Source organism: Salmo trutta, chromosome 5 (genome assembly GCF_901001165.1).
Source record: "Salmo trutta chromosome 5, fSalTru1.1, whole genome shotgun sequence".
Taxonomy (NCBI): Eukaryota; Metazoa; Chordata; class Actinopteri; order Salmoniformes; family Salmonidae; genus Salmo; species Salmo trutta.
The window spans coordinates 4,178,110-4,190,140 of NC_042961.1; the positions used below are offsets into that span (position 1 = coordinate 4,178,110).

Genomic DNA, 12,031 nt, shown 5'->3' on the forward strand with positions numbered 1-12,031 from the left:
CACAGCCTGGTCCACACTCTCTGTAACCACAGCCTGGTCCACACTCTCTGTAACCACAGCCAGGTCCACACTCTCTGTAACCACAGCCAGGTCCACACTCTCTGTAACCACAGCCAGGTCCACACTCTCTGTAACCACAGCCAGGTCCACTCTCTGTAACCACAGCCAGGTCCACACTCTCTGTAACCACAGCCAGGTCCACACTCTCTGTAACCACAGCCAGGTCCACACTCTCTGTACCCACAGCCAGGTCCACACTCTCTGTACCCACAGCCAGGTCCACACTCTCTGTACCCACAGCCAGGTCCACACTCTCTGTAACCACAGCCAGGTCCACACTCTCTGTAACCACAGCCAGGTCCACACTCTCTGTAACCACAGCCAGGTCCACACTCTCTGTAACCACAGCCAGGTCCACACTCTCTGTAACCACAGCCAGGTCCACACTCTCTGTAACCACAGCCAGGTCCACACACTCTCTGTAACCACAGCCAGGTCCACACTCTCTGTAACCACAGCCAGGTCCACACTCTCTGTAACCACAGCCAGGGTCCACACTCTCTGTAACCACAGCCAGGTCCACACTCTCTGTAACCACAGCCAGGTCCACACTCTCTGTACCACAGCCAGGTCCACACTCTCTGTACCCACAGCCAGGTCCACACTCTCTGTAACCACAGCCAGGTCCACACTCTCTGTAACCACAGCCAGGTCCACACTCTCTGTAACCACAGCCAGGTCCACACTCTCTGTAACCACAGCCAGGTCCACACTCTCTGTACCACAGCCAGGTCCCACTCTCTGTAACCACAGCCAGTGGTCACACTCTCTGTAACCACAGCCAGGTCCACACTCTCTGTAACCACAGCCAGGTCCACACTCTCTGTAACCACAGCCAGGTCCACACTCTCTGTAACCACAGCCAGGTCCACACTCTCTGTAACCACAGCAGGGTCCCACACTCTCTGTAACCACTGCCAGGTCCACACTCTCTGTAACCACAGCCAGGTCCACACTCTCTGTAACCACAGCCAGGTCCACACTCTCTGTAACCACAGCCAGGTCCCACACTCTCTGTAACCACAGCCAGGTCCACACTCTCTGTAACCACAGCCAGGTCCACACTCTCTGTAACCACAGCCAGGTCCACACTCTCTGTAACCACAGCCAGGTCCACACTCTCTGTAACCACAGCCAGGTCCACACTCTCTGTAACCACAGCCAGGTCCACACTCTCTGTAACCACAGCCAGGTCCACACTCTCTGTAACCACAGCCAGGTCCACACTCTCTGTAACCACAGCCAGGTCCACACTCTCTGTAACCACAGCCAGGTCCACACTCTCTGTAACCACAGCCAGGTCCACACTCTCTGTAACCACAGCCAGGTCCACACTCTCTGTAACCACAGCCAGGTCCACACTCTCTGTAACCACAGCCAGGTCCACACTCTCTGTAACCACAGCCAGGTCCACACTCTCTGTAACCACAGCCAGGTCCACACTCTCTGTAACCACAGCCAGGTCCACACTCTCTGTAACCCACAGCCAGGTCCACACTCTCTGTAACCACAGCCAGGTCCACACTCTCTGTAACCACAGCCAGGTCCACACTCTCTGTAACCACAGCCAGGTCCACACTCTCTGTACCCACAGCCAGGTCCACACTCTCTGTAACCACAGCCAGGTCCACACTCTCTGTAACCACAGCCAGGTCCACACTCTCTGTAACCACAGCCAGGTCCACACTCTCTGTAACCACAGCCAGGTCCACACTCTCTGTACCCACAGCCAGGTCCACACTCTCTGTAACCACAGCCAGGTCCACACTCTCTGTAACCACAGGCCAGGTCCACACTCTCTGTAACCACAGCCAGGTCCACACTCTCTGTAACCACAGCCAGGTCCACACTCTCTGTAACCACAGCCAGGTCCACACTCTCTGTAACCACAGCCAGGTCCACACTCTCTGTAACCACAGCCAGGTCCACACTCTCTGTACCACAGCCAGGTCCACACTCTCTGTAACCACAGCCAGGTCCACACTCTCTGTAACCACCGCCAGGTCCACACTCTCTGTAACCACAGCCAGGTCCACACTCTCTGTAACCACAGCCAGGTCCACACTCTCTGTAACCACAGCCAGGTCCACACTCTCTGTAACCACAGCCAGGTCCACACTCTCTGTAACCACAGCCAGGTCCACACTCTCTGTAACCACAGCCAGGTCCACACTCTCTGTAACCACAGCCAGGTCCACACTCTCTGTAACCACAGCCAGGTCCACACTCTCTGTAACCACAGCCAGGTCCCACACTCTCTGTAACCACAGCCAGGGTCCACACTCTCTGTAACCACAGCCAGGTCCACACTCTCTGTAACCACAGCCAGGTCCACACTCTCTGTAACCACAGCCAGGTCCACTCTCTGTACCAGCCAGGTCCACCTCTGTAACCACAGCCAGGTCCACACTCTCTGTAACCACAGCCAGGTCCACACTCTCTGTAACCACAGCCAGGTCCACACTCCCTGTAACCACAGCCAGGTCCACACTCTCTGTAACCACAGCCAGGTCCACACTCTCTGTAACCACAGCCAGGTCCACACTCTCTGTAACCACAGCCAGGTCCACACTCTCTGTAACCACAGCCAGGTCCACACTCCCCCTCTCTTTCTCTTCTTTTTCTCATTCTTCATCTTCTCTTTGTTTCAGTCTCTCTCTCTCTCTCTCTCTCTCTCTCTCTCGCTCTTTCTCTGAGAAGCATCTTGGTGTTCCAGCCTAACGTTGTCATCATTGAGTCATTGTTACAAAGTATGTTTCCTTTCATTAATCCTCATATTATACCTGGCACGAAGACACACAGCATCACACAGCAACCAGACAACAACAACAACAATACCTCACCCTGGCTCCTGGTTTGCCCGGTGGACCGCCTGGTCCTTGTTCTCCTCTGTCTCCCTAGAGAGATGTCAAAGGAAATTACAAGAGAGAAGAAGAGGCGTGTTTTATTACACATTAATGCACGATAAATGACATTAAAATGGAACCCAGAGGGCAAACCTGGTTGCAGTGACATCACTGACATCCTTGTAACCAAATTACTACCAGTTGTAGTCTGGTTGTGATGGCGTCATAAAAACAGCTTTGCCTGCTGGGAAATATAATAACTGACTGGATACTCACTGGTCCGCCAATGGGTCCAATGGGTCCTAGATCTCCTGCTTTGCCTTGGTCTCCCTACACAGAGACATCACAGTGGACAGGTTGTTACTGTATGGACAACTTGAAATGCATTTTAAATGAACGTGGATTTGATTTGGACTTACTGTTTTACCAGCAGATCCCATTGTTCCAAGAAGACCTGCCTCTCCAGAACTACCCTGAAATAGAGCAACAGAAACAGACGTGTCATAATCTCTGGAGGACAGATACACGTACCATAGCATGGTATCGTAGTGTCTGTCAACAGACTTGGATGACACAACTAACCAGGAACCTGGTCCAATGTGCAGATATTTTCATCCCTGATTTGGGACATTTGGCCCATAGACTTGCAGAGAGAAGGTCAGGTTAACCAGTCAGGACAGTCAGGTCAGGTTAACCAGTCAGGTTACTGTCAGGACAGTCAGGTTAGTGTCAGGACAGTCAGGTCAGTGTCAGGACAGTCAGGTCAGGTTAGTGTCAGGACAGTCAGGTCAGTGTCAGGACAGTCAGGTCAGTGTCAGGACAGTCAGGTCAGTGTCAGGACAGTCAGGTCAGTGTCAGGACAGTCAGGTTAGTGTCAGGACAGTCAGGTCAGTGTCAGGACAGTCAGGTTAGTGTCAGGACAGTCAGGTCAGGTTAGTGTCAGGACAGTCAGGTCAGTGTAAGGACAGTCAGGTCAGTGTCAGGACAGTCAGGTCAGTGTCAGGACAGTCAGGTCAGGTCAGGACAGTCAGGTCAGTGTCAGGACAGCCAGGTTAGTGTCAGGACAGCCAGGTCAGTGTCAGGACAGTCAGGTCAGTGTCAGGACAGTCAGGTCAGTGTCAGGACAGTCAGGTCAGGTTAGTGTCAGGACAGTCAGGTCAGTGTCAGGACAGTCAGGTCAGTGTCAGAACAGTCAGGTCAGTGTCAGGAAAGTCAGGTCAGGTCAGGACAGTCAGGTCAGTGTCAGGACAGTCAGGTCAGGTCAGTGTCAGGACAGTCAGGTCAGGTCAGGACAGTCAGGTCAGTGTCAGGACAGTCAGGTCAGGTCAGTGTCAGGACAGTCAGGTCAGGTCAGGACAGTCAGGTCAGTGTCAGGACAGTCAGGTCAGTGTCAGGACAGTCAGGTCAGTGTCAGAACAGTCAGGTCAGGTCAGTGTCAGGACAGTCAGATCAGGACAGTCAGGTCAGGTCAGTGTCAGAACAGTCAGGTCAGTGTCAGGACAGTCAGGTCAGTGTCAGGACAGTCAGGTCAGTGTCAGGACAGTCAGGCCAGGTCAGTGTCAGGACAGTCAGGCCAGGTCAGTGTCAGGACAGTCAGGTCAGGTCAGGACAGTCAGGTCAGTGTCAGGACAGTCAGGTCAGTGTCAGGACAGTCAGGTCAGGTCAGGACAGTCAGGTCAGTGTCAGGACAGTCAGGTCAGGTCAGGACAGTCAGGTCAGTGTCAGGACAGTCAGGTCAGTGTCAGAACAGTCAGGTCAGGTCAGTGTCAGGACAGTCAGATCAGGACAGTCAGGTCAGGTCAGTGTCAGAACAGTCAGGTCAGTGTCAGGACAGTCAGGTCAGGTCAGTGTCAGGACAGTCAGGTCAGTGTCAGGACAGTCAGGTCAGTGTCAGGACAGTCAGGCCAGGTCAGTGTCAGGACAGTCAAGCCAGGTCAGTGTCAGGACAGTCAGGTCAGGTCAGTGTCAGGACAGTCAGGCCAGGTCAGTGTCAGGACAGTCAAGCCAGGTCAGTATCAGGACAGTCAGGTCAGGTCAGTGTCAGTAGTATGATTTGATATGTTTTCTTATTTTTCTTACAATTTTTATCCTGTTTTAGCATATAAAAAATACTTGGAAAGATCAGAGGTTGGACCTAAGCAAGTGTTTAAATACTTCCCTACACATGTAGAATATATGGGACAGTCAGGTCAGTGTCAGGACAGTCAGGTCAGTGTCAGGACAGTCAGGTCAGGTCAGGACAGGTCAGGTCAGGTCAGTCAGTGTCAGGACAGTCAGGTCAATGTCAGGACAGTCAGGTCAATGTCAGGACAGTCAGGTCAGGTCAGTGTCAGAACAGTCAGGTTAGTTTCAGTTTCAGTGTCAGAACAGTCAGGTCAGTGTCAGAACAGTCAGGTCAGTGTCAGGACAGTCAGGCCAGGTCAGTGTCAGGACAGTCAGGTCAGGTCAGGACAGTCAGGTCAGTGTCAGGACAGTCAGGTTAGGTCAGTGTCAGGACAGTCAGGTCAGGTCAGGACAGTCAGGTCAGTGTCAGGACAGTCAGGTCAGGTCAGTGTCAGGACAGTCAGGTCAGGTCAGGACAGTCAGGTCAGTGTCAGGACAGTCAGGTCAGTGTCAGAACAGTCAGGTCAGGTCAGTGTCAGGACAGTCAGATCAGGACAGTCAGGTCAGGTCAGTGTCAGAACAGTCAGGTCAGTGTCAGGACAGTCAGGTCAGGTCAGTGTCAGGACAGTCAGGTCAGTGTCAGGACAGTCAGGTCAGTGTCAGGACAGTCAGGCCAGGTCAGTGTCAGGACAGTCAGGCCAGGTCAGTGTCAGGACAGTCAGGTCAGGTCAGTGTCAGGACAGTCAGGCCAGGTCAGTGTCAGGACAGTCAGGTCAGGTCAGTGTCAGTAGTATGATTTGATATGTTTTCTTATTTTTCTTACAATTTTTATCCTGTTTTAGCATATAAAAAATACTTGGAAAGATCAGAGGTTGGACCTAAGCAAGTGTTTAAATACTTCCCTACACATATAGAATATATGGGACAGTCAGGTCAGTGTCAGGACAGTCAGGTCAGGTCAGGACAGGTCAGGTCAGGTCAGTCAGTGTCAGGACAGTCAGGTCAATGTCAGGACAGTCAGGTCAATGTCAGGACAGTCAGGTCAGGTCAGTGTCAGAACAGTCAGGTTAGTTTCAGTTTCAGTGTCAGAACAGTCAGGTCAGTGTCAGAACAGTCAGGTCAGTGTCAGGACAGTCAGGCCAGATCAGGACAGTCAGGTCAGTGTCAGGACAGTCAGGTCAGTGTCAGGACAGTCAGGCCAGGTCAGTGTCAGGACAGTCAGGTCAGGTCAGTCAGGTCAGTGTCAGGACAGTCAGGTCAGGTCAGTGTCAGGACAGTCAGGTCAGGTCAGGACAGTCAGGTCAGTGTCAGGACAGTCAGGTCAGTGTCAGGACAGTCAGGTCAGGTCAGGACAGTCAGGTCAGTGTCAGGACAGTCAGGTCAGTGTCAGAACAGTCAGGTCAGGTCAGTGTCAGGACAGTCAGATCAGGACAGTCAGGTCAGGTCAGTGTCAGAACAGTCAGGTCAGTGTCAGGACAGTCAGGTCAGGTCAGTGTCAGGACAGTCAGGTCAGTGTCAGGACAGTCAGGTCAGTGTCAGGACAGTCAGGCCAGGTCAGTGTCAGGACAGTCAGGCCAGGTCAGTGTCAGGACAGTCAGGTCAGGTCAGTGTCAGGACAGTCAGGCCAGGTCAGTGTCAGGACAGTCAGGTCAGGTCAGGTCAGTCAGGTCAGTGTCAGGACAGTCAGGTCAGGTCAGTGTCAGGACAGTCAGGTCAGGTCAGGACAGTCAGGTCAGTGTCAGGACAGTCAGGTCAGTGTCAGAACAGTCAGGTCAGGTCAGTGTCAGGACAGTCAGATCAGGACAGTCAGGTCAGGTCAGTGTCAGAACAGTCAGGTCAGTGTCAGGACAGTCAGGTCAGGTCAGTGTCAGGACAGTCAGGTCAGTGTCAGGACAGTCAGGTCAGTGTCAGGACAGTCAGGCCAGGTCAGTGTCAGGACAGTCAGGCCAGGTCAGTGTCAGGACAGTCAGGTCAGGTCAGTGTCAGGACAGTCAGGCCAGGTCAGTGTCAGGACAGTCAGGTCAGTGTCAGAACAGTCAGGCCAGGTCAGTATCAGGACAGTCAGGTCAGGTCAGTGTCAGTAGTATGATTTGATATGTTTTCTTATTTTTCTTACAATTTTTATCCTGTTTTAGCATATAAAAAATGCTTGGAAAGATCAGAGGTTGGACCTAAGCAAGTGTTTAAATACTTCCCTACACATGTAGAATATATGGGACAGTCAGGTCAGTGTCAGGACAGTCAGGTCAGTGTCAGGACAGTCAGGTCAGGACAGGTCAGGTCAGGTCAGTCAGTGTCAGGACAGTCAGGTCAATGTCAGGACAGTCAGGTCAATGTCAGGACAGTCAGGTCAGGTCAGTGTCAGAACAGTCAGGTCAGTTTCAGTTTCAGTGTCAGAACAGTCAGGTCAGTGTCAGAACAGTCAGGTCAGTGTCAGGACAGTCAGGCCAGATCAGGACAGTCAGGTCAGTGTCAGGACAGTCAGGTCAGTGTCAGGACAGTCAGGTCAGGTCAGGACAGTCAGGTCAGTGTCAGGACAGTCAGGTCAGTGTCAGTCAGATCAGTGTCAGGACAGTCAGGTCAGTGTCAGGACAGTCAGGCCAGGTCAGTGTCAGGACAGTCAGGTCAGTGTCAGGACAGTCAGGTCAGTGTCAGGACAGTCAGGCCAGGTCAGGACAGTCAGGTCAGTGTCAGTCAGGTCAGTGTCAGGACAGTCAGGTCAGTGTCAGAACAGTCAGGCCAGGTCAGTGTCAGGACAGTCAGGTCAGTGTCAGGACAGTCAGGTCAGTGTCAGTCAGGTCAGTGTCAGGACAGTCAGGTCAGTGTCAGGACAGTCAGGTCAGGTCAGTGTCAGGACAGTCAGGTCAGTGTCAGGACAGTCAGGTCAGTGTCAGAACAGTCAGGCCAGGTCAGTATCAGGACAGTCAGGTCAGGTCAGTGTCAGTAGTATGATTTGATATGTTTTCTTATTTTTCTTACAATTTTTATCCTGTTTTAGCATATAAAAAATGCTTGGAAAGATCAGAGGTTGGACCTAAGCAAGTGTTTAATTACTTCCCTACACATATAGAATATATGGGACAGTCAGGTCAGTGTCAGGACAGTCAGGTCAGGTCAGTGTCAGAACAGTCAGGTCAGTGTCAGGACAGTCAGGCCAGATCAGGACAGTCAGGTCAGTGTCAGGACAGTCAGGTCAGGTCAGGACAGTCAGGTCAGTGTCAGGACAGTCAGGTCAGTGTCAGAACAGTCATGTCAGGTCAGTGTCAGGACAGTCAGATCAGAACAGTCAGGTCAGGTCAGTGTCAGAACAGTCAGGTCAGTGTCAGGACAGTCAGGTCAGGTCAGTGTCAGGACAGTCAGGTCAGTGTCAGGACAGTCAGGTCAGGTCAGTGTCAGGACAGTCAGGTCAGGTCAGTGTCAGTAGTATGATTTGATATGTTTTCTTATTTTTCTTACAATTTTTATCCTGTTTTAGCATATAAAAAATGCTTGGAAAGATCAGAGGTTGGACCTAAGCAAGTGTTTAAATACTTCCCTACACATGTAGAATATATGGGACAGTCAGGTCAGTGTCAGGACAGTCAGGTCAGTGTCAGGACAGTCAGGTCAGGTCAGGACAGGTCAGGTCAGGTCAGTCAGTGTCAGGACAGTCAGGTCAATGTCAGGACAGTCAGGTCAATGTCAGGACAGTCAGGTCAGGTCAGTGTCAGAACAGTCAGGTCAGTTTCAGTTTCAGTGTCAGAACAGTCAGTTCAGTGTCAGAACAGTCAGGTCAGTGTCAGGACAGTCAGGCCAGATCAGGACAGTCAGGTCAGTGTCAGGACAGTCAGGTCAGTGTCAGGACAGTCAGGTCAGGTCAGGACAGTCAGGTCAGTGTCAGGACAGTCAGGTCAGTGTCAGTCAGATCAGTGTCAGGACAGTCAGGTCAGTGTCAGGACAGTCAGGCCAGGTCAGTGTCAGGACAGTCAGGTCAGTGTCAGGACAGTCAGGTCAGTGTCAGGACAGTCAGGCCAGGTCAGGACAGTCAGGTCAGTGTCAGTCAGGTCAGTGTCAGGACAGTCAGGTCAGTGTCAGAACAGTCAGGCCAGGTCAGTGTCAGGACAGTCAGGTCAGTGTCAGGACAGTCAGGTCAGTGTCAGTCAGGTCAGTGTCAGGACAGTCAGGTCAGTGTCAGGACAGTCAGGTCAGGTCAGTGTCAGGACAGTCAGGTCAGTGTCAGGACAGTCAGGTCAGTGTCAGAACAGTCAGGCCAGGTCAGTATCAGGACAGTCAGGTCAGGTCAGTGTCAGTAGTATGATTTGATATGTTTTCTTATTTTTCTTACAATTTTTATCCTGTTTTAGCATATAAAAAATGCTTGGAAAGATCAGAGGTTGGACCTAAGCAAGTGTTTAATTACTTCCCTACACATATAGAATATATGGGACAGTCAGGTCAGTGTCAGGACAGTCAGGTCAGGTCAGTGTCAGAACAGTCAGGTCAGTGTCAGGACAGTCAGGCCAGATCAGGACAGTCAGGTCAGTGTCAGGACAGTCAGGTCAGGTCAGGACAGTCAGGTCAGTGTCAGGACAGTCAGGTCAGTGTCAGAACAGTCAGGTCAGGTCAGTGTCAGGACAGTCAGATCAGGACAGTCAGGTCAGGTCAGTGTCAGAACAGTCAGGTCAGTGTCAGGACAGTCAGGTCAGGTCAGTGTCAGGACAGTCAGGTCAGTGTCAGGACAGTCAGGTCAGTGTCAGGACAGTCAGGCCAGGTCAGTGTCAGGACAGTCAGGCCAGGTCAGTGTCAGGACAGTCAGGTCAGGTCAGTGTCAGGACAGTCAGGCCAGGTCAGTGTCAGGACAGTCAGGTCAGGTCAGTGTCAGTAGTATGATTTGATATGTTTTCTTATTTTTCTTACAATTTTTATCCTGTTTTAGCATATAAAAAATGCTTGGAAAGATCAGAGGTTGGACCTAAGCAAGTGTTTAAATACTTCCCTACACATGTAGAATATATGGGACAGTCAGGTCAGTGTCAGGACAGTCAGGTCAGTGTCAGGACAGTCAGGTCAGGTCAGGACAGGTCAGGTCAGGTCAGTCAGTGTCAGGACAGTCAGGTCAATGTCAGGACAGTCAGGTCAATGTCAGGACAGTCAGGTCAGGTCAGTGTCAGAACAGTCAGGTCAGTTTCAGTTTCAGTGTCAGAACAGTCAGGTCAGTGTCAGAACAGTCAGGTCAGTGTCAGGACAGTCAGGCCAGATCAGGACAGTCAGGTCAGTGTCAGGACAGTCAGGTCAGTGTCAGGACAGTCAGGTCAGGTCAGGTCAGGACAGTCAGGTCAGTGTCAGGACAGTCAGGTCAGTGTCAGTCAGATCAGTGTCAGGACAGTCAGGTCAGTGTCAGAACAGTCAGGCCAGGTCAGTGTCAGGACAGTCAGGTCAGTGTCAGGACAGTCAGGTCAGTGTCAGGACAGTCAGGCCAGGTCAGGACAGTCAGGTCAGTGTCAGTCAGGTCAGTGTCAGGACAGTCAGGTCAGTGTCAGAACAGTCAGGCCAGGTCAGTGTCAGGACAGTCAGGTCAGTGTCAGTCAGGTCAGTGTCAGGACAGTCAGGTCAGTGTCAGGACAGTCAGGTCAGGTCAGTGTCAGGACAGTCAGGTCAGTGTCAGAACAGTCAGGCCAGGTCAGTATCAGGACAGTCAGGTCAGGTCAGTGGTATGATTTGATATGTTTTCTTATTTTTCTTACCATTTTTATCCTGTTTTAGCATATAAAAAATGCTTGGAAAGATCAGAGGTTGGACCTAAGCAAGTGTTTAAATACTTCCCTACACATATAGAATATATGGGACAGTCAGGTCAGTGTCAGGACAGTCAGGTCAGGTCAGTGTCAGAACAGTCAGGTCAGTTTCAGTTTCAGTGTCAGAACAGTCAGGTCAGTGTCAGAACAGTCAGGTCAGTGTCAGGACAGTCAGGCCAGATCAGGACAGTCAGGTCAGTGTCAGGACAGTCAGGTCAGGACAGGTCAGGTCAGGTCAGTCAGTGTCAGGACAGTCAGGTCAGGTCAGGTCAGGTCAGTAAGGTCAATGTCAGGACAGTCAGGTCAGGTCAGTGTCAGAACAGTCAGGTCAGTTTCAGTTTCAGTGTCAGAACAGTCAGGTCAGTGTCAGAACAGTCAGGTCAGTGTCAGGACAGTCAGGCCAGATCAGGACAGTCAGGTCAGTGTCAGTCAGATCAGTGTCAGGACAGTCAGGTCAGTTTCAGGACAGTCAGGACAGTCAGGCCAGGTCAGGACAGTCAGGTCAGATCAGGACAGTCAGGTCAGTGTCAGTCAGATCAGTGTCAGGACAGTCAGGTCAGTTTCAGGACAGGTCAGGACAGTCAGGTCAGTGTCAGGACAGTCAGGTCAGTTTCAGGACAGTCAGGTCAGTGTCAGGACAGTCAGGCCAGGTCAGGACAGTCGGGTCAGTGTCAGGACAGTCAGGTCAGGTAAGGACAGTCAGGTCAGTGTACCCATGCTCTTATCCAGATGCAGCTCCTCATTGACATAGATTAGCTCTATTTGTCAAATGGGTTGAGTTTATTGCACATAGTAATGCATATTGGCTGTAGATTAATTGATGTAAGTGGTGCATTGTGGGTGAATTAGGAATTAGAATACTATTTTTGTATGATCTCTATGACACCTACCTTCTCTCCACCAGTTCCTTTAGAGCCAGGAGAACCAGGTAATCCCTAGAGAGTAAACACAATAGTGTCAATCAAAATCAATCTACAGTAACAAGAATTATCATGTAAATACCTAGAATACATCTGACCAAACCAGTCATCCATTTATTATCCATTTCAAAGATGTTGTTGAAAACATGAAAATCTCAAATGTTTGTAAAACAAAAAAACCTACACAATGGTGGTTGTCAATCAGAAACAATAATCTCATGTTATTATTATTATGTTATTTCACATCAGGATTATAATACAGGAGGCAGAGGAGGTTTACACAGGCGCAACCAATCAGAACACCTGTTAGTGTGAGGTCAAAGGTCAT

The 12,031-nt window shown here is 50.9% G+C and overlaps 1 protein-coding gene across 1 annotated transcript in view; it reads right to left on the reverse strand.

Moving 5' to 3' along the window:
* The window catches only part of LOC115193527 (collagen alpha-1(IX) chain-like), a 46,056-nt gene that overhangs the window by 18,212 nt on the left and 15,813 nt on the right, over positions 1–12,031 (reverse strand). Inside the window, exons 22-25 of the mRNA XM_029752235.1 lie at positions 11,674–11,718; positions 3,326–3,379; positions 3,183–3,236; positions 2,904–2,957 (exon numbers count right to left, since the gene is read on the reverse strand). Of these exons, the coding sequence (XP_029608095.1) occupies positions 2,904–2,957; positions 3,183–3,236; positions 3,326–3,379; positions 11,674–11,718 (207 nt within the window). The remainder of the gene's footprint in view (positions 1–2,903; positions 2,958–3,182; positions 3,237–3,325; positions 3,380–11,673; positions 11,719–12,031) is intronic.